Source organism: Sparus aurata, chromosome 10, assembly GCF_900880675.1.
Source record: "Sparus aurata chromosome 10, fSpaAur1.1, whole genome shotgun sequence".
NCBI classification, from domain to species: Eukaryota; Metazoa; Chordata; class Actinopteri; order Spariformes; family Sparidae; genus Sparus; species Sparus aurata.
Genome location: NC_044196.1, coordinates 30,413,029 through 30,437,381, shown reverse-complemented (window position 1 = coordinate 30,437,381; position 24,353 = coordinate 30,413,029). Strand labels below are relative to the sequence as shown.

Sequence of the window (24,353 nt, the reverse complement as noted above, 5' to 3'; positions counted from 1 at the left end):
TCAAACACTCTCTGGATTCTCCTCGCTCGACATATTTGGTTTAAAAGCTAAATGTGTTTGCCGAGTTAGTGAGAATCGTCAATAATTAACCGTGTTGGTTGGAACAGCTCACCTTTACCTGGGGGCCCGTCACTGATGCAGAAGTGCTGCTCAGTCGTCCGGCCTCCATCTCTGTACTCTCAGCTCAGCATCTGGAGGGAGATTATACCAGCTGGTGTAAATTAGAGGTTAGATTACGGGGCTGCAGAAGTCGGTCGTGACGGAGCATGTCACTGCTGGAATGCTGACAGCACACCCGGCCTATAAATGCTCGGTCGGCTTCACTTTCATACTTTGTTCCGAGGTGCCGTCATTACTGCATTCTTTGCACAACAGTCAAGCTCCCCCCAGATCTTTGATACACCCTCAAATTGGACTTCCTCTTATCCTAAATAGGTGAGATGTAACTCAGACACCCATCTCCGGAACCGCTCCTCCGCCTGTTCCCATAGCAGCCACTTCAACACTTATCCTCGCCACCTGTGCTCGTGTTTAATTGTCATCCTCCTTTAGGTCAAGTGTTACAAAACCTACTGAAGGTGTGAGAACCTGAAAGTGAGAAATAAAGCGAGCACAAGTGACTGACGCTGTTCCAGATTTACCAGCACTCCTCCTTCCACCTGTCCGCTAAGACCGAGTGACATGTACGAGCTTGTTCCGGGTGTCGGAGCGCTGCACGACAACTTTCATAGAGTTAGGAGAGATTTATAATATTTTAAAAAAACAAATACAATAAAAGAATATTTATGTGGAGCGACGATTTAAAGTCTGCAGCTACCTTAGCATTAGCTTGCTTAATTTTAGCGTTATGCTCAAGAGACTAATGAGGTTTATTTCACGGTTAAAGTTGTTTTCCTCTGAGCTCAATCCTCACACATTCTGTAATATTAGTGTAAACATTTGTTAGAATTAGTCACTAGATTGATACGACTTTCCTGCCAAGAGAGAAGAGAGAGCTCACCTAGCTTAATATGCTAATCCTTAGCTCAATGTGAATTACCGGAACATAAACCTGCACCATGCTACGGATGATAACTGTGGAGAGGTAAAGTAGGTATTTAAACTTTAAATACTGTAAACTATTTATCATAGGCCATTTAAACTTTGAATAGATTTAACTATAGCTCACTCCTAGCTTAACATGCTAAACCATGGCTCAATTTGAATGAGCGCCATTCGCTAACTGAACTTCAACCTGTAATAAACTACTGATAATAGCTTGTCAAGACCTGTGGAACATATTAATTACTTGGTGCCATTTATAGACAACTATTTCTCATATTTGTTCCAGCTATTTAAACTTCAATTAGAATAAACTATTACTCATACCAAGCTGATTTATGCCCTGGCATTAGTTCAACTTGAATGAGCCCCATTAGCTAACTGAACTTTAACCTGCAATGTACTCCCAATAATTACTGGCAGTCTCTGGGAAGGCAGGCATTTATTAAGGCTTTTGAAACTGTTAATAGTTATTTTCCTACACAGATCTTCTTATTCAGGCTATTTAAATTGCAAATACAGAAAACAATATTTCACACCCAAGCGGTAACGCTACTTTAGCCCCATTAGCTAACTGAATATTAATCTGCAGCATACTTCAAATAATAACTGTCCATTCCTGAGGAGAGTAGGTATTATTTAGGCTATTTAAACTTCAGATAGCATTGAAAACGTCTTATACCTAGCTTAATATGCTAAAGCGTAGCTAACGTTGAGTTAGCCCCCATCAGCTAGCTAACTGACTCTTTAAACCTGCAAATTACTGCTGATGCGAACTGTCAAGACCTGAGGAAAGTAGGAGTCATTTAGGCTAATTCAACTTTTAATATAGTCAACTATTTGTCATCCGGGCTCTATAACGTCGAATAGAATATTTATTTCTCATTCCTAGCTTGATATGCTAGTTCGAGCTCACTCTGAGTTAGCCCCGTCAGCTAGCCAAACCGAACAACAACCCACTGATGCTAACTGAGGAAAGTATTCGTCATTTTGGGCTTTTAAAAACGTGTTTATTAACAAAACCAGCGAGCAGACAGGACATTACACACACATATGAAGTGTGACATTATGCTCCCACGCTACACAGCAGCCGGCAGCACCGTGTCCCGTCCCGGCCGCCTCCTCTGGAAAGTTTCGGTGTCCCTCTGCTGATAAGTTGGATGATAAACCGTGGGCGGCGGCGGCGGCAGCGGAGGTGCACGGGGACTGCAGCAGGATATAGGATGCCTCACAGATAGACCAGCCTAATGACGCAACCGGTTTACTCAATACAGGCTGAATTTGTGCGGGACAGGATAATACTTGCAGGGTTTCCCACGTCTCCTATGACCAAACGCGGCGGGAGGACTCGGGAGCTGACAGATATAACGTGACGGGCTCCGCGGACCCTGTTCAGAGTCGTGGATCACAAGCTCCTCCGGGACCAGCAAGAAACTCCAGGATGGCTCTGATTATGCTCCTGCTCCTGCCTTGTTTTGTCAGTGTAAGTCTGAACCACCCGTCTTCACTTCTCGTGCGTCTTTGCGTGCGTAAAAGGAGAGAGAGAGAAACCAAAAAAGTTGGCTAACTTCTCCTTTTCTCTGGTTGCAGAGTGTTTTAGTCCCCGGGTCTGACACAGACGCGTCCACAGAGCCGCAGAGGGAGACCAGGAGAGGTGAGTCCTGCCTCAGAGCTGCTGTGGAGTGATACATGTTCAGGATCAGGGACTGGATCAGTGTTGTAGGGTGGCAGCAGCAGAGGATCATGGATGTACTGACCCCTGATCAGAGCTGAGGACAGGCTCAGTCAGAGGACTGTGTGTTGTGTTTGTGGTCTGGTGTCTCTGTGTTGTGTCCACCTGTAGTAACTGTGTGTCGTCTCTGTGTTGTGTCCACCTGTAGTAACTGTGTGTCGTCTCTGTGTTGTGTCCACCTGTAGTAACTGTGCGTCGTCCCTGTGTTGTGTCCACCTGTAGTAACTGTGCGTCGTCTCTGTGTTGTGTCCACCTGTAGTAACTGTGTGTCGTCTCTGTGTCGTGTCCACCTGTAGTAACTGTGCGTCGTCTCTGTGTTGTGTCCACCTGTAGTAACTGTGTGTCGTCTCTGTGTCGTGTCCACCTGTAGTAACTGTGCGTCGTCTCTGTGTTGTGTCCACCTGTAGTAACTGTGTGTCGTCCCTGTGTTGTGTCCACCTGTGGTAACTGTGTGTCGTCCCTGTGTTGTGTCCACCTGTAGTAACTGTGCGTTGTCTCTGTCTGTGTCCAGTTCTGACCACATCGGGGAAAGAGTGCAAGTTCCCGTTCCGTCAGGGTGGAAGGATCCATCACGGCTGCATCACCTTCCTCTCCTCGACACCGTGGTGAGTCCTCATCATCATCATCATCATCATCACTGTCTGGATGAAGGGTTCACGGTTACACAAACACTCGGTGATGTGTGTGTAAGGTAGCACACACACACACACACACACACCTGCCTGACTCAACTCCCTGACAGGTAGAAGTGCTGCCTCGTAATAGTCCAGACACAAACCACAGATCCACGCAAGGTGTGTCGTCACAGGTGTGTGTGTGTGTGTGTGTGTGTGTGTGTGTGTGTGTGGTTATGGTATTTTCCAGCCCGCAGTGTGGTAACAGCAGGCGGTGTTGCAGTGTGCGGTCAGGTTGTGTTGTCACATTTAATTACAGCTGGCAGAGACGAGGGATTTTATTCAGCGTGTCATCAGGACGCACAGTGAAGTGTTTTTTAATGAGCTGGTGAGAAATAAAAGGAAAGAACGTAAACGCAGAGAGACAAAGAGATGGAGAATGTTGAACTGGATGAGCTCTGTGATCTGTAAGACAGTTTGCTCTCCGTGCAGTCGGTCTTCGGGGGTGAATAAACAGCCGTCACTATAAAACCATCACGCTGGAGTTTTATGGCTCCAGATTGAGAGACGCAGCAACACGATCTTCTTTTATTAGATAGAGCTGAAGAACAACAGCAGACTTTGCTGAAGGGCTTTCCACAAGGAGGGCGGCTGCCAGCGAGCTGCAGCAACACCAGCGCAATCATATATGACCCAACACCTGTGGTCCGACTGCACGTCACGGCTCTGTGTTGTTGTGATGTGGAGACATGTTGGTCATTATGTCCTGCAGAGCGGTGGATGATTGACAGAGTTAGTGAGGAATGCCATGCTTCAGAAAAGCTTGATATTTTTTCTTTTCACTCCCTGCATAGAGACTTGTAGACATTCAGCTGCTTTTATTCATCTTTTTATGAACAGAAGTTTAAAAATCAAAGGAATGATTTAGAGATTGAGACATCTGCTGCGTCCGTCTGAGACAGAGGAGAGTTGAGGATGAGTTCAGGAGGCTCACAGCCTGATGAATGAAGGTACGGCAGCAGATATAAGTGTATCTGTTGTCAGATGGCAGCATAACTTCTGTTACAATATAATTCAGGAGTCCTCTGTTGTAGTACACGTGAGTTTATGCAGTCTGGGATACAACCAAAGCCATGAATGACTGTTACAGGGTTTCCACAGGGTCTTTAAAAGTCTTAAATTTGACAATCTCAAAAAGTCTGACATATGTACCTTTTTTTGTTTAGTTTTTCGTTTTGGGTGAAATGTGTTGCTGAGTTTCTCAGTCAGCTCCGTGTGTTCTTCTTTCTTAAGTATCAGGAACATAAGTGGCATTTTGCGAACAGCCTTGTCGGAATTTATCACCGCACACTTCACGCCGGTTCCGGAAAGACTTGGACAGCGGAATCTGCTACAACTATAGGAAAGTGTACATTTAACAAGTGTTAGCTTGAACATCCAGAATTCAGTTGGTTAAACGCCTCGTAATGAATCTGAAGCGCAGTGTATGCTCTGCAAGACAACCCTCAACTTGGGCTCACCTGGTGTGAAAGCGCTGGTGTCACACACAAAATTACATTTGGTAACTTTTTTAAGTAATTCTGGGACTATTTTTACTTGTACCTTTTTGTACTTCGTGTGGGTCTTAAATTTAGTTACCTCAGAAGTCTTAAATTTAACTTGTTCAAACCCGCAGAAACTCTGCATTAATAAGATTCCATGAACATCAGCCTGAGAGCTTTGAAGTGTTGAAACGAGTGACCGGTTGACATTTCTAACAACATTCAGCTAATATGGCTAAAAATCCAAAATTGCCCAAAAAGCGGTCGGACTCAGAACATTAGAGGAAGTGGAACCACAGTTAACAGTGTGACAGCATCTCTGACAGGTGATGCATTGATCCGGTCTGTCGCTCCACCCTGATGTTTCCTTCATGTGTAATCCAGGTGACTACCTGTTGACTGTATAACCTACCTGCCTCTCCCGTCACAGGTGCTCCCTCACACACAACTTTGATCGGGACCGGCAGTACAGCTTCTGTGTCCCAGAGAAAACTCAGTCAGATGGTTCGTTCACTAAAAACACACACATGTTAATTTGATCAGATATTTATCACAAACGCTGTATTTTATAAGTGTTTCCTCGTTGTTTCAGTCGTTGTCCACACGTCACGCAGACTCACAGGTCCGTGTCAGGTGAACCCCTGTCAGAACGGAGGCGTCTGCACGCTGAACCCGCCTGGACCCGCATCGTTTGAGTGCTCCTGTCCTGAGAGCTTCACCGGCCGACTGTGTGAGCAGAGTAGGTGGCCACTCTGTCAAAGATGTCTGTGTTCCTAGATATCTACGAGATCTCTTAAGGTTGCGTGCTAACCAGCTGAAAAAAACTCTCAAGTCCAGCTATCTGCCTGGCTAACTGAGCTAACAAGCTAATAGCTACAGCTGTGGGTGTATAAACAGAATACACGGAGCAGCAGTGTTCATTTATGAGTCGTGACTTACTGCCTCTACTGGGTGTGACATTCTTACATACTGCATCTTTAAACAGAACAGTTTGACTATTATAAATAATGAAAGATGCCTGTGGAAGTGTGTTATTTATAAAAATGTCAATTTCATGTTTCATTTTTCCCTTTTCACGCTCTGCTTCTTCTCTCCCGCACTTCCTTTGAACACATTTTGCCTAATGGTGATGGACAAAAAATGTTCTGTGTCATTTGCAGAGTCGTTTAAATGGCTCCGTCCAAACTAATCAAACAAAACAGACACTGAAATGTCTCCACTTTGATGCGTCCCGCACCTCCATCAACCTCTGCACTCTGTCAGCCTCTTCACGCTCCATCGAGCTCCTCAGTCTCCTCTCACATTTCAACCTGCTGCCTTTCATGTGTCGCGTCTGCTTTTTTTTTTTTTTTTTTTTTTTTTTCCTCAGGAAGGTGCTATGACACTGAACACCTGCGCTATTATGACACCGGAGAGTCTTGGGGACGGATCCACCTCCGTAATGTGGAACAGTGCACATGTGTGGCAGGAGAGATCAAGTGTGAGAGGGTCCGATACACAGGTAAGACGTGCTGTCGGATGGTACTGTGTCTTTTGTTGGGTGACGACAGTGAAAACCCAGTCAGGAGACGTATTGATCGGTAGTTAAAGGGATATTCCGGTGTACGTTTAATCCATGGTCTAAATCACCGTGAAACTGTGTTAGACTCCCTCTCGAGAGATCAAGTTAGCAGACCGCTAATTCACGGAGTTTTATCAACCTCAGAAACGACCGCACGACAACAATACACTGCAGTAAATAGATCTAAATATAAGCCGCCACCAAAAAGCCACAAATCATGCTCAGAATAGCACCAAACTCCACTAGCTTGGCTGGATTTCTTCTGAAAAGCTGACTAAATTTACCACTCTTCTGCAGCAGCTTCCTGTAGACAGGAAGTCCCGACGAGTCGATTACCGAGTGCAGTAGAGTTCCGCGGCTCATGGATGAAAATGTATGATTATGACTCCATGGAAAAGCAATCAAAGTTCATATGTGTCTTACCTGCCAGTTTATAACAGTTATTATCGAGAGCGGACAGGGAAAAGAACGGAATTGAGCATTTCTAACCGCACTCGCTAATCGTCGCGTCGGGCCTTCCCCGACCCGGAAGCTGATGGAGGAGAGTTGAAATCTGTTTTTAACTTCACAGTAGAAATCCAGCTAAGCTAGTGGAGGTTAGATGCCCCGGACTATGTGCTGAGACCCTATTTGTACTGTTGCTGAAGTTTGGTGTTGTTCTGAGCATTATTTGTGGCTTTTTGGTGGCGGTTTATATTTGGATCCATTTACTGCAGTGTATTGTTGTCGTGCCGTCGTTTCTGAGGTTGATAAAACTCCATAAATTAGCGGTCTGCTAACTTGATCTCTCGAGAGGGAGTCTAACACAGTTTGACGGTGATTTAGACCATGGATTAAATTTACACCGGAATATCCCTTTAAGTCAGTTCCCCAGAACCTCACAGCGCACCTCCTCTGCGCTCTCTCAGGTCAGGCGTCTTTATGTCCCACAAGCTTGTTCTCATACATCAGGCTACATAAACACACGTATCAAGTCTCCTCCCAGCCCCCAGAAATGCTTTTATTCTTTGATCACAGCTCCATAGTTACGAGAGTAACCTCTCCACGGATGAAAAGACAGATTATATGACTCACTGTGACTCAGGCTCAGAGTTTCAGGACACACCCCACGGGTCCGTAAGGTGCTTTCATCTCGAGGGGGGGGGGTATTCAGGGGCATTTAACAGACTCACTGGCACAAAGCAGAGCGAGGCAGTGAAGTGGTTTCATGCTCTCTGGACCGAAACACTTTTTGTCACGATGGTAGCGGCTCATCTTACAAGCAGGCAGGGGGGGAAAAAAATACAAAAAAAACTTTGCACCTCGATACGTTTTTGATTTTCAAATGAAACATTATCTTTCGTTATCTTCATTTGAACGCAGATGTGACTTCAGTGTTCTCTGGCACATTTCACAGATGTTTCAATAGATCTAAAGAAAACACCTGGAGCCTTTACTTATTATGAGTGTTATGATCTTAAACAGTTGGTATTTAGAAAGTATTTGGCAGACAGTGGCTTATTGACTCGACCAGGAGACTCCGGAGGGAAATCTCTTGCTTCTAAGCCACCAGATCTTCCAGCATGTTTCACAGTTCGATGCCACCATCTGTCAGGTGTCTGGTGCCGGCCAGGTAGTGTTCACTGGGTCTTTTAGAGCCTAACAGCTGGCTGCTACAGCTGAACTGATGAGAGGGAACCAGAACAATGAAGCTGTGGGCTATCGAACCAAAACTAGGAGCTGAAAGACACTGAAGTGATCGACGGAACAAGAGGAAGTGCAGAGAGTCATCACGTTGCACCTTTAGATGAAGTAGAGTTATGGTGGAGATGTTCAGTATGTGTGGTGTTGAGATGTGACCCGGTTTGCCTTCATGTGTCCAGCGTGCCGGTCAAACCCCTGTCAGAACGACGGAGCGTGTCGACTGATCGTGGCCACCGGCCGGGAGGTGTGTCACTGCAGACATGGCTACAGCGGACCGCACTGCAGCTTGGGTGAGTAGAAGCAGGACTGCAGCTGCAGGTAGCGATGTTCTCTGCCCCGCCGTGTGCTTGCGTGTGTGCGTGTTCATGCATGTGTACGTGCGATAATGGTTTGATGAATGGCGGCAGGTGAAGACATGAGCGAGCTGCTGAACTGGTACTCAGTTGTTGCTACTGTTGCTGTTAATGCACACAGAGCGGGCTTGTTCTGACGGATCCAGTGTGAACGAAGGAGATCTGTCATCGCACCAGATTCTCATCTGCATCCCGAAATTGTCCGATCGCATTTGCACTGTTTACATACCTGAGTTATGCTGCGGAGTGGAGACACGACTCAGAGGTGTGTGTGTGTGTGTTCTGTATGTGTGTGTGTGCAGAGCCGGAGACGGAGTGCTATAACAGCCGGGGCACGGGTTACAGAGGGGTGGTGGGCACCACGCTATCTGGCGCTCGCTGTCTGCGCTGGGACTCCGACCTGCTGTATGACGAGCTCCACGTGGGCACGGTGGTCGCTTCCTCCCGCAGAGGCCTCGGGGAGCACGCCTTCTGCAGGTGTGTGTGTGGGCGGAAGGATGTGACAGACATGAGTACATTTATTACTGATCTAATAGTGTGGTTGCTGTAGTACCGACTGTTTGAAGCTAGAAAGGTGGCAGGGTCCGCCACATATAAACAAAGTAAAGCAGTATTAAATTGTCTTGGTTTGTTTATTCAGTCATGATTATATTATATGTTGTTTGTTAAGGCATAAAAGATCTTTCTCTTCTGATGAAAATTTCCTGCCCAAAACGACATAATGCTCCTTTAAAGCTGCAATATCCAACTTCTCTCCAGGAGCTAGCAGAGCCGTCTGCCCGTCCCACACCTTATCTGTCAAGTCCATGCGCCACCACGTGTCACGCATGTGGACGAGCCCTTTATATACGACGCCACCGTTCAGCCACCACGAGCATTAAAGAAGCACATGGAGAATCCAGCCTGTTATCTCCTCCACACTCTTCCACCTTCTCACTGCCTCCCTCAGTCGTTGTTGTCGTCGCTGTGATTGCCCAGCAGCCATGTGGCATCCCTACAGCACAGGACATGTGCTGCAGAATGTCCCGAATATCAAAGAAAAGCCCATTTCAAGCACGCAGACACACCAGCTCAGACCGTCTGAAGGCTCGGGTTGCCAGAAAAGTTGTATATTGCAGCATCAGCGTCACTTAAACACATTATTCTGACGACGTAATTAAGACGTGCGTAAGCCAGTTATCTCCTGAGTTATGGACGGTGTCCACACACTCTGTCCGCTGTGGTTCTGTGTGCGCAGGAACCCGGACGGGGACAAGATGCCGTGGTGCTACACGCTACAGGACAGCGCCATCTCCTGGGAGTACTGCGACGTCCCGTCATGTGTGCTGCCCGTGTGTGAGTAGAGTTGTGTTGTTGAATTTGTGGGCTAACGTTTGCTGTCAAGCTAGGTTGAAATCACAGAGTCTAATTACATCTGTAATTCATGTGTAACGTAGCTCGTTTCATCACTCACCGAGGTACTTTGATGCTCTGCCACACGGCTGAGGCGTGATGTATCTGTTAGCTTGGCAGGCGGGTTTTTTTTTTAGCCTCATTTTTCTTTCATCGTGTGTTTATAAATCCTTTCCACCTCTGCATCGCTGTTTCTTCTTTAAGTCATTAGTCATTGGCCTCGGCCTCATAAACCCTCCAAGAATCTCAGATTCATCTATCCGTCCTGATTATAGAGCTCTGTGTGAACTGATGAAGACTTGAGACTATTCATCAAGGCCGCCTCGACGTCTTCATTCTCTTGGCTTTGATTAAATGACACAGTCAGCGACATTTGTCATCGTCCTCTCCAGACGTCATTAAATGCCTCTGCTTTTAATTTGAAATCCAGTGTTTGTGATTTTAAAGTAAGTCCGGAGAACACAGCGGCTCTCTGCTCAGTGCCGCTGAATTCAGCCAGGTCGACTGGTTAAGTGGCAGAGCTTGTTTTTAAAACCGTGGGCTTAATGAGATAAGGAGGAAATAAAGGCATGACTCATCATGAATCAACAAGTCGTGTCAGGTGGAGCCTCATGTTTACGTGCAGAGCGGGGGTTTGGTGCATTGGGCCGTCTGTCACGACGCCAGGAGAGCGTACAGAATCCTCAAGCTCCCCCGTCTGCTGCGGCTCCTTCAGCATGTGTTTAACATGAGGACGCTCTGTGAGTAGACATAAAGGGAATGTATTGTTTGGTGGTGCTCCTGTGTCTCCATACTGTGTCACCTTGATGTGGTATCATCCTGTAGAACGTCTGCTTTGTGTTCTTGCAGGGAAGAATCAGCCAGCGGCAAAATCCAAAATATTCAGAAGAGGTATACAGGCAGTGTGTTGGCAAAATACTGTAGCTGGTCGATAGATCCGTAGTGGTTTTAGTTGGGCTAGCTTGAAGAGGTAATCGTGCGACTTTGTTTGAGATAATCATTTACTCTTAACTTGTTTCCACGTTCAGCATCTTCAAGAAGGATCCAGGTTAATGTCCTGCCCGGCATTAAAAAGCCCAGACCCAGCAAGCCGGCCAAGAAGCCCGTGTGTGGGAAAAAGCACAAGAAGAGGTTGTGGGTCGCCAGGGGGCGCATAATGGGCGGAAACACCGCTCTGCCAGGTACTCACCCCTGGATGGCGGCCATTTACATCGGGGAGCAGGACTTCTGCGCCGGCACCCTGGTCTCCTCCTGCTGGATCGTGTCTGCAGCTCACTGCTTCTTCCGCAAGTAAGTCAGGGAGGCGAAGCTCTGTGGCCTCTCCGAGTGAACACGTCGCACAGTAATGTTAATGTGGAAAAGTGTTTGTTCCTTCAGTGTGTCCGTGACAAGTAAAGTAAAAGAACACCATCCTGCATACCAGAGCTGTGTTTCCTCCTCACTGTTTTGTGACCACTGCAGTTGAACAGGGGGGTCAAAACTCAAACGGCGCGTGATTTAAAGACTTTGACACCTCTGCATCACAGCTTTACCGACACACTATATTTAGACAAGCATCCAGTTCGAGGAAAACCTAAAAACGTCTCGTGCACAGATGCCGGTTCCCCTTTAACATCAACAGGCAGGCATCTGTTGCCATTGTCAGATATCACTGAAGGTTTTCTTTCCTTCAGACAAACTGTCACCGCTCAAGTGTTTCTACTATCAGCAGGGACTCGAGTAAACTAATTGCAGCAGTACCAGAAGCTACAATGTTCATCCCAGCCTGCAGCGAGACAGCTATGAACATAATGAAGAACATACTGGAGATTTCTCCATGATCAGAGTCTTATAATCAGCGGGGCTCAAAGGGTTAATATTGGTCCTCAGGGAACATCACGCAATTATTAGTTATTATTATCAGGTATGAAATCCTAAGAAATGTACTAGAGGTAACCTGGCTCCAGACTAGATGTTGCTATAAGTGCATACTTTGCTGTAGCATGTAGTGATGAAGGTGTGTCCTCCCTCAGCCCCCTGAAGTCTCAGCTCCGCGTGGTGCTGGGCCAGCAGAACTTCAACGTCACCGGGCCCAACACCAGGACATTCGGAGTGGAGGAGTACATCTTTCCAAAAGAGTTCTCCGTGTTTAATCCGACACTACATGACATCGGTAATCATGACACAAACACACACACACACACACACACACACATACACAGGGAGCAGTGATTCACATAAACTAGAACACCTCCTGTTCCCATTCAGAACCTCACAAACTCACTGCAGGCCCCAGAAGTCTGCGTGCACAGCTGTGCGTCACGGAGCAGCTGTGTCCCTGTGCTCCCCCGCATGAGTGCAACACACACACACGCACACACACACACACACACACACACACACACACACGCACACACACACACTGTTGGGTGTGGCAGTTTTCATTAGAAAATGGAGTCTCCGCGGCTGCAACTTGTTTCATCAGTTTAACTTCACCTTTCGCTCCTTGCTGTGTTTCTGTTTGCCAGTTCTGGTCAAACTGAAGAAGCAGGACGGGCGCTGTGTGAGGAGAACCCCGTTCATCAGGCCCATCTGTCTCCCAGACAAAAGCATGACGTTCCCCGATGACTACTGCTGTGCTATTAGCGGCTGGGGACACATGCACGAGAGTGAGTGATGAGGAAGTCATGAAGTGCCGTTTAATTTCAGTGTCATCGTGATAACAGCCTTCCTCCGCAGTCATACATTGCAACAGAGCTACTGGAGCGAGTCTGGTTTGCATGTTAGCTTCAAGTTCTTGGAAACCACCAGCGTGTTACAAACTATTAGTTTAGTTAAAAGGACTGAACCAGTAAAATGTACGAAATATCTTCAGTAATGCGTAACTGGGTTTCTTGTAAACGTCTCTAGTCCAACAGGAAGTGACTGTAACATTACTAGCTACAGTGTAAGTGATTAAACATAACTGCTAATCTTTTGCAAATATACTCAGGCTATTCTTTAGTTTTATCTGTAGAAGCATACATGGAGAAATGTGTGTTTTAAAGTTAGTGGTATACAGTTTAGAATGATTATGCTAATGTAACTGAAGCTATTCAGGCTAACATTGATTCATAACAGTTTGTATTTTGACGTATGCTTCATTATTTTGTAAAATGTCATTTTAAAATATAAATTTTACAACAATATTGATCAGGTGTCAGGTCAGACATGTCACTTATATTCCACGGTCACTAATTTACTCATTGGTCTAAACAGGATGTGTATTAGCAAGCAAATGTTAGCTTTATCTGTAAAGCTAGTTCGGTTAGCTTCACAACAGTCGGCAACTGGGTGGAAATATTTAGTAAAAATTAATCCCTCTGAAATTGGGTGTGGCTGTAAATAATGTGCAGTCACAAAACATTAGTAACAGTGTTGACTGTAAACTGTCCGACAGATGAAAACCAGGCTAACAAGTGAGTCAGTTCACCTGTGTAGGTGGGCCCTCAAATATAACTCATACACAACATAACTGAATGACTAACTGTCAAAATGTCCAAATAGTAGCCAACATTTTTACTGTCTTGGCCTTTTTTATAATGAGTTTTCTGTGTTTCATTTTTCAGAGGCAGAACGCTACTCGAGTCTGCAGGAGGGAGGCGTGAGACTGATTCCTCACACCAACTGTAGGAAACCAGAAGTTTATGGAAACCACGTCACTTCTGACATGCTCTGCGCCGGGCTCAACGGTTGTGTCGACGCCTGCCAGGTAGGACAGTGATTATTAAATCCAGTGCTGATTAGATTTTAGTAACACATTTAGAGTAGGTAGAGAAATGTCCAGCGTGTGGTGTTCCAGCTCAGGGTTGGGTTGCACTAGCTTTATTTTCTTAGCATTGTTAGCAGGTGTGGCATCATTGGCACGTTTTATATTCCGAGGTAAATTGTGTGTAATTTTAAAATATCATTTTATTGAACAGCAATTGGATTTGATTGGGAGATCAAGTGTGTTGACCAGAACACAATTACTGTTTTGCTTTTCTCTTACAGTGTGTTATATACGATGAGCTAACATTAGCTATGTCAGTTGGTGATGTTAGCTACATAACAGTTACGCCTAGGAGTTAGTAGATGTAAATATGTAGAACAAATGATGTTTCTCATACCTTCTTAATCTTATTGCTCATGAGTACTTGAGATTATGACTGATTATAAAGTAGACAAGGGCAGAATAGACTCCTGGAGCCCACAAAGTTGTTAACCTCCTCCCTCGGCTCCGGAAGGGTCGATACCAGAAAGTTGACTCGAGGTATCAGAGTAATGGTGTGGCACTTAAGATGGCAGCAGGGATTCCCCTGAGTGAAGTGCCAGGGGAAGTTAGCGAGGGTCTGAAAACTGCAGATGTCTGTAGCGCCAGACGACCCACTCAAACCTGCTGTGTAAAATATTTAAGCTCCGTCCTCTTAAATGAAATGTCACAGTTATTTATTTAGCTCATATATTAGGTTTCAAGTGTGTGAGTCAGCTGTTTGTGTGGCTCCACTTTGATCAGTGCGTGTGTGTTTATAACTGTATCTGCTGGTGTGTTTCCTCAGGGCGACTCTGGAGGTCCTCTGGCCTGTGCGAGGAGTGATGTCAGCTTCCTGTATGGGATCATCAGCTGGGGGGAAGGCTGCGGGCGCTCTGGAAAACCTGGTGTTTACACCAAAGTGGTGAACTATATCGACTGGATCAATTCAGTGATCAAACGCAAACCCAAGGCTTCATAAATGGACGTGACCTCGACATGAGCTTGAACATATGAGAGATTGTGCTATTTTGTATTCTGTTTTTATTTGTTTGTGGAAGTTATATTTTTTAACTGTGAAACATTTTGTGACTGAATAAACCTTCACTGACTTGATAAATCTCCGAGCGTCTTCAGTGAACCAGCTGTGTTTTGGACTATCACCATTTTCCGAAGCTTTCACCTGTATGGAGTTTGGTCAGTTGTCGTGGTGACGGATCTGCTCATGCGTGAGCTCAGTAGTTCAAATTTCATCCATGGTGTTTTTAAGATAAAGCCCTTAGTGGCTCCAGAGGAATCTGCATATAATCTGTTAATTGCCTCAATTTCTCATTGGTTATGTTGCATTATGGGTGATGTAGCCACCAGGTTTTTGACCAGCAGTCCACTGCTCTAGCATTGCACTCCTATAACACTGTGACTCATTATGGACAGTTTAAAAACAAATGATCAACACCGATTCAGCAGATCCAGAGATATCACCTTTTTCTTCTTCCTTTCCAAAACCTGGTGCCTACAGTACCCACAATGCAACTCAGCCACTGAGTTACATCACTGGAGGTCATTTAAGGTTACACGCAGCTTTGATTTTAAGGTGCATCTGCATGTGTATTTATTAAAGGTGCAATATGAGACACTCACAGTTGAAAACATTTGAAAATGAACAATTAGTATCTTAAATAACAGTTTTGATGTTATGTTGCTAATAAAAGTTAGCATGTCCTGTGCGAGCGGTATAAACACCTTTCCTTAGCTGCACGGCTAACTGCGCTAACGACAGCTACAGCTGGCAGCAGCTAGTGGTTACTTTGGTGGTATAATAGGAATTTGTAAGGTGGCCAATTCTTACACATTGCACCTTTAATCTTCAGGCCCACAAATGAAACGTGGTATTTGTGGCATGAGAGTCATGTGGAGGGAGTTCTGACAGTGGTTCTGCCCGCAGCGGCAGCAGCAGGTGGTGTAAACAAGTCCAGGTGGCGGCAGCAGCATGGCGGTGCAGACTGACACACAGACAGGCAGAGGAACAGACAGACAGAGGAACAGGCACACAGTGGTCATGCCATGCCCCATGTGCCTTGCTGGGGGGAGTCTGCTCCCCGGCAGCGGCAGCAGCAGCAGCACAGAGCAGCTATTTTGAAAGTGACCCTCATTCAGGCAGCGACCGTGCAGCTGTCAGGAACCATGACTGAAGATGACGGATTCTGTTGTCGTGGAGGGATATGCCAGACTCCGAGATGGAAAAAAGGTGTTTAGCTTTTGACTACATTTGGTGACGGATATGGCTTCATGAAGCTCAGCTGCTTAAAAAAAACAACTTTGTCTCTACTTCTGTTTTCCTCCACAGTGGAAAACTAGGTGGCTCGTCCTCCGCAAGCCGTCCCCTGTAGCAGGTAAACACACACCCAGACTGGTTCTGGTCGTGTTCACGCACGTCACACAGCACTGGTTCGTCTCGACTAACGTGTGGAACTTTGGCGCCGCGCGTTAAAACACTAAAAATCCATAAATGCGCATGTTGGCTGCGCCACAGTGAAGGAACGGTGAGCCAGCGGAACACAGCAGGTGATACCAGCCGTGTTTTCAACCTGCTTCGACCTTCTGGGTTTAAAACAGCCTCGTTTCTTAATATTAATACATAAAGGGGTATTTATTCAGTTCGCGGGCCTCGTCTACGGGTTCTCGTAAGGGTCAGAAAGACTTGAGAAAGTTTTGGAGCCTGGTGTTTTAGTTCATTCTTTAACAACCCGTTGATGTGAGATTTAAGTAGTGTGTGAATCTGATGGAACACGACAAATGTTTGTATTTGCAAAAAAAAAAGAGATGAATTTGAACAAAACAGCGACGTTACACAAAGCCTCTGCGAAAAAACGACAGTTTCTGTGTAGACTGTCTACAGACTCAAAACAAAAAGTGCAAGTTCATTTTTTAAAAAGTCCATGTGGAGTGCGAATGTTTGCCCTTAATTCGGCTGTAAAAGTTAAAAGTTAAAGTTCATACATGTGACTGTTGTCTGCACTCTGATGACAGGTTACACAGATTTTATTTTGAAATTCTCCAGTGTTTCCTCAGGTGGTCCAAACACAGAGTGCGAAAGTGTTTCAGAGCGTGATTTCACAAGCTCAGAACCTTTTTGAGCCTTCTTTGTAGCCATCCTCAGGGTTGAATGTGCTGAAGACTGACAGTCTGAGCCCGGCTGTATTTTTAGATGACTGTGCTCTACGTGTTGTTCGGTCACATTTATCGAGGAGCAGCGTGGGGTTGTCTAAACTCTCAGATTCATCAATTACCTCTGGCATTCTCTGTATTTTATAAATAAGATCGTGGGATTCAGGGCGATGAAGTGACTGTATTGCGTTACACAGAAACATTTTCTTTTGGACATCTGGTGCTGGACGGCTTAACATGCTCCACAGGTTGGACCGGGGCTGAGTGCTGCTCCTCCTCAGATCTTCAGTGTCAGTGTTATCACAGCTGTCTGTGCTCATGCCTCAGTTATGTGGGTTAAGAGGTGTGTGTGAAGGAGACGCACACACACACAAACACACACATATACACACACACACACTCACACTCTCTTGTTTTGTCAGTTGACACTGATTGTTTGAAGGTGCCAGAGACTAGAGGACATCACAACAGCTACTGTATGTCAGAATTCATCTGATTAGCGTCCAACAGTGTAATTAAAAGTGGATCTTTATATGAAACAAAATGTTTTTAAATCCTCTTGTTGTGTCTCATACCGACTGTTTGGTTCCTCCAGACTGCCTCGTGCTGCTGGTTTTCAAAGACAAGTCCGACAAAGCTCAGGGCAGCAAGGAGAGGGCCAGTGTCACCTTGGAGGAGATCTGTGGTCTGGAGGTAGGACAGTGGTATGAGGGCGTGGCGTTCACCCTGGCCATCCTCTGCCTGAACCAGGCCACCCTCCTGGGCTTCGACAGCAAGGACACCCTGCAGGCGTGGGACGCCCGCCTGCGGTACAGCCTCGGAGAAGGTGAGGAGACCCGAACTCTCTGCTCAGAACTTTCCGAGAAATTTGAAACGCTATAAATCTTCCCGAATGATATCGCATCTGACCTCCCTCCGCTGTAGTTAAATCAATTCTCAGCAACCAGATTAGTTCATCCATCACGCTGGAAGGTTTCAAAATACACCGCTGTCAAAAATAAGTGCCACGCAATTTGCCAAACTTATGAGTAAACAAGCAAGCGGTAAGACAGACAGACGGCCTTCAACACACTAAACATTATTCAACATTCACAATGCACCAGTTTGAAGAAGCTGTTGGCCTTATATTGAATGTTTCATTGTGGAGCAGTCAGTGAGGAGAGAACGGGTCAGCAGGCCGGGAATGTATCCAGAGGCCTGATGACCGAGAGCCTTACATGCGATCGGCATAATCTGGAGTTCAGTTCCTCCGTTTCACCCGCAGTGAGAACGAAAGATCGAAGCGGATAAAAAAAAAGCAATGTGTAAAAGCCGCAGCAGCTCCTGGTAAAGTGAAGCGCACGGTCCAGACGTCCAGCTGTGATTAAAAAACAAAAGGCATGAATAATTCACCCCTGAATCAGGACGAGGGCGACGAGAGCGCCGCTGAGAAATATTTAAGAGTACGAGAAAAACATGGCGACGTGGTGACCGGGGGCTGCAGAGTGCGTCTGATATTCAGCAGGTCTGATTCAAATTTGTGTCGCCTGCGCTTTTTTTTTTTTTTCACAGTTGCCTTTGAACAAATATGAGCCTACAAACATAATTTCTGTGGATTACTGTGTGTGTGTGTGTGTGAACCGGCGCTCCCACATTCCTCTTTATGATGGAAATATGTACATCAAATAAACATTTCTGAGTTTGTATTATTTGCATTTCACTTAAAAAACTCCAAAGTGCATCTTTTAAATTAAAAATGTTTGATCACATCTAGCTCATGAGCTCCTGCAGCCAGATTAAAAAGGCTGCGCAGCCCGACGCGTTGTTAAAGATTCACAGGCTGATCAAAAGTCACTTTCTTGAGTAATCATCAGAAAGATGCACTGGGTTGTTTTTATTGAGGTCATGGGAGGATTTTCTAAAATGCTGTTTTTCTTCTTTTAGGCCTCGCTAATTAAAATACGAAATGTAAAAAAAAAAAAAAATCTCTTTGGTCCATATTTAAAACATCAGAAGCTTTATTACAAGGGATGAAAACAGTTTTAATGACGGCGCAGAGCAGACGCGCTTCATCAACATGTGGAGTTTTCAACACATTCCTACTTCTGTTGGTCTGATATGTAAAGAAATGACACCACTGATGCACCGAACGGAGTGACGGGACTCTTTCTCGTGCTCTGATAACGATCCATTCATTTGAAATCGGGCGTGCTGGAGCAGTGAGCCCGCGCACAGGAGCAGCACTGATGCGGCTCTTTTGCCGGATCACATCTTGCAAACTTCTTTTTTTTTGATTGTCGGGGATCATTTTTAAACTTTCCCCTCAGTTTGCCGCGATGAGAATTATTACGGCGCTACTCATTTTTGCTCATGTTTCCATGCCCTGTAAATCTCTAGCGCCACAGGATTAGATGTTAATTTATAGCCCGGTGTCGACACTCGTCTGACATGTATACAGCGTGCTGTGTGGATCTGTTATATAAGTTATGTAAGTGATAAACAAAGAGGAGCTATTAATAGCACGGGACTGTTCAGCGGGGCCTCGGGTCAGTAACGACACTCTTATTATCGCGTGGAAGAGGACGTGCTGCTACAGACGCATTACATCAGTCGCTCCCTCCAATCTGGAACATTTACATGTGTGCTCGCTCGTGTGCATTAGGTTGATGGCTTTTAAGGGAGTTGAATAAAAGTGTGTGTTGTGTCTGTGTGTGTGTGTGTGTCCAAGCCTGCCGGGCTGAGGGCCACCGTGGCCGGAGCTGTTGTTGTTGTGCGTGACGCCGTATGAGTGACGACGTGACGCAGGCGGCCCACATTTCCTCATCCTCGCCTCCATCAGTCTCACCTGGAGAAGTTTGTTCCGAGCTCGCAGCTCGAGACGCACGTCGACTCCTCACACAGCCAGCTTCCCTCTCGGTTTCTAATTAGCGGCGGTGCACGGACTCAATTCCACAGATGTTTTGTGACGGGCTTTGACTGATTGCACTGGGCCTCGGATCTGAGCCCATTCACAGCTCAGCCTGCCGACTTCATTCCGTGTGCAGCTGTTTCTCCTTTCACCGCTGAATGAAATCAAATCCTCTCTGAAGTAATCATTGTGCGAGGACGCCGTGTGTTCCGTCCCCCAGTGAAGCCCAACTGATGCTGCTCTAACCAGGACTCTCTGCTGCTCCGTGATGAAGTCTAGACGGTGTGTTTACCGTCGAGCCGCTTGAATCTTGATTGTGAAGCGCGCAGGATGGTTCATTCCTCCTCTGAACCTGAAACAGTCCGTTGTTATATAATGACGCTCACACATGCCTGTGCTGCAAGTACAAAGCTCCCACAGGCAGTCAGTTAGCTTAGCTTAGCATAAAGACAGGAAACGGGAGCATACCTATGTTCCCCGGTTTGTTCAACCCTAACCCTACCCTAAGGACCCTTTGGGTGAACAGTGGGGATCATAGGACCCTCTTTTAAAAAAAGGGTCCTATGTTCCCCGGTTCCATACAAAGCGGGGAACATAGGACCTGGGGAACATAGGGATGATCCCCAGGAAACAAAGGGAAACGGCAGCTTTTGTTGCGCTGCTCAGGCGGGCTTGTAGTGGCCCAGTAGGACGGTGCAGGAGAACCACATCCAGAACGACGCCCTCCGTGTCCGAGCCTTGTTGGATTACGCTTGAAGTTAAAAGTTTCCGTCTGTTTCCTCAGTTCACAGGTTCAGTGTCGGAGTCTTACCAGGGACCAAGTTAGAGAGCGGACCCGCAACTCTTCACCTGTGCAACAGCTTGCTGGCTCTGGCCCGGGACGTCCCTCCGGTTATCATCGGCCACTGGAACCTTCCGGACCTGCGCAGATATGGACCTGTGCCCCACGGGTTTGTGTTCGAGGGAGGAACGAGATGTGGTTACTGTAAGTTTGATGTTTTTTATCCTACATATGGGTGCGTTTTTAGATGAACTGTCCAGTTTTGCTGTTATGTGGCTCCTCGAACTAATGTTCTGTCGGCAGATGTTTGCTCAAGGCGTGAAGATAATCTGGCGGGAGGCTTGAAGAAGATATTTGTTTTTAGGAACAGTCGCGAGTATGTATGAGCGCTGCACATCTTGTTAATGTCGTCTGGAGATAATGCCACAAATATCAGCGAGTAGCCGAGAGAATAAAGAAGGAGTTTTGAGAAAAGACTCTGAGAACATTAAACACTGTATTCACCATCTCGTGACAATAATGACTCTTGTGTAAAATTGGGGTGCATCATTAGAGGCTAATAGCTCATTAAATCACCATCCGAGCCGTGTTTTCCTTATGTCTCCCTCAAACAGACCATATAATCACCGGCTGTGACTCAACATGATTCATTTGTAGCCTTAGATTAACGGAGCCTGTAACAGAGCGGCTCTGACCCAGCACAGTGACATTATGTGAAGCGCTCACAGCCGCTTCCTGCTTCTCTTTGTGCCGTTTTCATCCGGGGGGCTGCTTCCACCGTCTCAAAGAGCTCCAATTTAAAGATGGTCTTAATGCTGCAGCCTGCAGTTAGGCTTCATACTCGTGGTGTTTAGAGTTTGGTCTTTTTAATCAAGTTTCCGTCCACACCGCTGACTACTGTGACTACTTAAAGCAATCCCAGTGTTTGATCTCTCTGCTCGCTGACTAGATCTCATTCACTCCTGATCCCAGCAACCTGGTGTGAAGGTGCAGCAGGTCAACAGGGATCCTGCTCCGTAAAAACCACTTTAAGTTCCACCAGTTTGTGATCCTTTGCTGGCCTTCTCTCTTAAATAACTTCAGCAGATCCTCGTTTTTTTAGTTTTTATGAATTAGCCGAGCTGCTCCTCGATCTGTCCAGGTAAATGCAGAAGGGCCCTCTCGCCGTGTTCGACCAGTGATTCCCAACCAGGTTCTGGTTTGTGTGTCCACATGGTGCGTCTGATATTGCAGAGTGGGTGTTGTTCCTACATCATCATAATCATAATCAGTGGTTGTGTTCAGAACTCATGATTCACTGTGCACTTGTTTTGTGCGTTCGCCGAGCAGACAGGACCGCCTCTTTAGGAGTCCTCAGTGCTGATTGGATAGAGTGGGCCGGGTTACCAGGAAATGTATTTTGCAGAGGAGTAAAATATCTATTTTAATATAAATGCGTGTATCAACATGACAGTAACACTGGCTGTGCACACACCAGGTCCTCAAAGACATTTGGCTGCAGAGGTTGGTGTCGAGAACTCGACCCCATCCAACACCAGATGGGCGGAGCCTTGTTGCCCAACAGCGTATCCGAGCAAATCCCTGCTTTTCTGAGGTGTTGGAGTCGGATGTTTAACAGTCACACGTGGGTGCAGTGGTTATGTGCAATGCGTCTGGGTGCAATCAAATCCAAATATTAGTAACACAGCTGAAATGGCTGGCTGTTGTTTGGTAATTTTGATTCATCCAGATGAGTAATGGTGAACGTATGATGTTAATGGCTGCAAACTGTTTTTCTTCTTGTTTTTAAAAGAGAAACAACAAAAAACAGCTGCTTCATAACAACAGGAACCCTGCTGGAGGGAGATTATTCCATGTGTGCAGGATCCCCCCTGCTGGGCCTAAAACTCAACTCGATGCGTCACTCCAGACAAGTTGTTCTCCCAGAGCTCCGTCTTCTCAGTCCTCAGCTGTGTGTGTCCCTTTGATAAGCTACACCACAGTCTATGTCTTCACACAGACATGAGACCGTTGCAGCGGAGACGGGTGCGTGTCGACACCTGGAGGGGACGGACACACGAGAGCGTCGTGGACACGCGGCGACCTCGCTGGAAACGCGACACCTTGTGAATGTGACGTACGATTTATTTAGCTCCATTAAATCCTCAGCCGTGGATCTCGCAGGCAGACGCGAGCTGCACGTAAACGTACAAAGAAAAGAGCGAGGAAAAGGAAGGGTGTGCGGTGAAGAAGGAGTGTTTGTTTGTTTGTGTGTTGAAGGGCGAGCATTCCTGTGACATGTAATCTCCCGGCACAGTTTATCCGCGGCACAGGGAGACGTGGTGTGACGGTGTTGGTCCTCGCACTCCTGGCTGGAGCAGCTGTAGAACTGCGAGCTGCATTCGTCCGACCTTTTTGTTTCACGTCCTGCTTAATCGTTTATCCTCGAGGTTTGTGGGTTAGTCTGTGTGGCCAAAGTGTGACAGAGAAGAAGAGTGTTTAACAGTCACTACATGTGCTGTGTGTCACAAACCAGGTGAATCAGTGCTTTGTTTATCCCGATGGGAAATTACAGTGTTACAGCAGTCAGATCACTCAGACATCACAAACAGAATCAGCTCAAATGAACCATTACTAAAAAGTAGATTAGCAAATAAAGGAGACCTTTTATTTTCATCATTTTCTTCATCCACACCAACGGGAGCTCATCTCCCCCACAGAAAACACTGCCCCTTAACGCCTCGTCAGAAGCCCCGCCTCTAATTCTGTCACTTCCTGCGTCACTACGTCACTGTGTCATTAATGCCTGTATTCACAGGAGAAGTGAAGCTAACCGGAGCAGACACGGTGAGCGGTGCCGGCTCAGGCATGTGTGAGCTGACCAGTGTGAGCTGACCAATGAGAGCAGGCGAGGTATCTGGGAGGGGGATGGACTTAAAGAGACAGGAGCGTATGAGAGAACTGATGTGGTTTGTGGCATTAAGACGTTTGTGTTTATGTCTGCGGACAGATTTTGTCCCGGCGATGGCATCACAACCGAGAAAGATGGAGTCCTGAAACCTTACAGGTGTAGTTGAGATCAGTGATGTGCACAAGGGGGGGGCAATTGTTGAAAAACGCGTGCTAAAGTGCCCTCCTGGGAGCCAAAACGCGTGCTAAAGTGCCCTCCTGGGAGCCAAAATGCGTGCTAAAGTGCCCTCCTGGGAGCCAAAACGTGTGCCAAAGTGCCCTCCTGGGAGCCAAACGTGCCCTAAAGTGCCTTCTTAGGAGCCAAAAAAGCGTGCCAAAGTGCCCTCTTGGTTGGCAAAACACACTAAACTGCCCCCTTGGCTGGTTAAAACATGATAAACTGCCCTCTCGGGAGCCAAAACGTGTGCTAAAGTGCCCTCTTGGGAGCCAAAACATGCGCTAAAGTGCCCTCTTGGGAGCCAAAACGCGTGCTAAAGTGCCCTCTTGGGAGCCAAAACATGCGCTAAAGTGCCCTCTTGGGAGCCAAACTGGCGTTAAAGTGCCCTTCTTTTCGCCCCTGCCCTTCAATAAGTCTGTGCACGCCACTGGTTGAGATCAAAACAAAGGGCAAGTTTGAGTACTTTGAGTGGAACGTGAGCATGTTGCAGTGAAGTGTCTTTTCCGTAGAGATCACTCAGCTCTGCGGTTCATCGCAGCTTTAAGGAGGTTTTTCTAACACCTGTCAAACCAACAAATTATGCAGTGCTGATGAAATGTGACTCAGGGTGTTATCACATGGCCTGTGTCTCGCCTGTTTGGCTGTTTCATATGTTGGAGACGGTGAATATTTGTACCTCTGAAGGAGGCCGACACGTCTTTGTGTTTGTCTTACTTGTAAATGTTAGTGGAGCGATGACACCGCTG

The 24,353-nt window shown here is 46.4% G+C and overlaps 2 protein-coding genes across 13 annotated transcripts in view; both read left to right on the top strand.

Annotated features, from left to right (window-relative positions):
* The first annotated feature begins 342 nt into the window (after positions 1 to 342).
* hgfac (HGF activator) lies at positions 343 to 14,790 on the top strand. Of its 6 annotated transcripts, none has more exons than XM_030430809.1 (16): positions 343 to 435; positions 2,316 to 2,524; positions 2,632 to 2,695; positions 3,285 to 3,378; positions 5,359 to 5,432; positions 5,521 to 5,667; positions 6,298 to 6,429; positions 8,352 to 8,462; positions 8,828 to 9,002; positions 9,763 to 9,860; positions 10,767 to 10,808; positions 10,946 to 11,207; positions 11,930 to 12,069; positions 12,425 to 12,565; positions 13,505 to 13,647; positions 14,474 to 14,790. In XM_030430809.1, exons 2-16 carry the CDS (start codon positions 2,483 to 2,485, stop codon positions 14,645 to 14,647), a joined length of 1,839 nt encoding a protein of 612 aa, XP_030286669.1. In that variant the 5' UTR covers positions 343 to 435; positions 2,316 to 2,482; the 3' UTR covers positions 14,648 to 14,790. The 6 variants fall into 6 exon arrangements, with proteins under 6 accessions (XP_030286669.1, XP_030286665.1, XP_030286666.1 ...); XM_030430805.1 differs by lacking the exon at positions 343 to 435 and adding an exon at positions 779 to 1,084; XM_030430806.1 differs by lacking the exon at positions 343 to 435 and adding an exon at positions 779 to 1,089.
* An 842-nt stretch (positions 14,791 to 15,632) lies between these two features.
* LOC115589702 (protein Dok-7) overlaps positions 15,633 to 24,353 on the top strand; it is a 34,222-nt gene continuing 25,501 nt past the window's right edge. For 6 of the 7 annotated variants that reach the window (XM_030430789.1, XM_030430786.1, XM_030430785.1 and 3 more), the window contains exons 1-4: positions 15,633 to 15,913; positions 16,013 to 16,058; positions 17,429 to 17,659; positions 20,505 to 20,705. In XM_030430789.1, the coding sequence (XP_030286649.1) occupies positions 15,860 to 15,913; positions 16,013 to 16,058; positions 17,429 to 17,659; positions 20,505 to 20,705 (532 nt within the window). In that variant the 5' untranslated portion in view covers positions 15,633 to 15,859. Of the gene's footprint in view, positions 15,914 to 16,012; positions 16,059 to 16,832; positions 17,177 to 17,428; positions 17,660 to 20,504; positions 20,706 to 24,353 lie in introns of those variants that run through there. The other variant, XM_030430787.1, reaches the window with a different exon arrangement.

What these genes read in the sequence shown, in the direction of transcription:
- hgfac (XM_030430809.1), top strand. Translation starts at nt 2,483, where the DNA reads ATGGCTCTGATTATGCTCCTGCTCCTGCCTTGTTTTGTCAGT. An exon ending in TGAGAGGGTCCGATACACAG is followed by an intron (nt 6,430 to 8,351) that starts GTAAGACGTGCT and finishes TCATGTGTCCAG; the next exon opens with CGTGCCGGTCAAACCCCTGT. An exon ending in TCCGACACTACATGACATCG is followed by an intron (nt 12,070 to 12,424) that starts GTAATCATGACA and finishes TCTGTTTGCCAG; the next exon opens with TTCTGGTCAAACTGAAGAAG.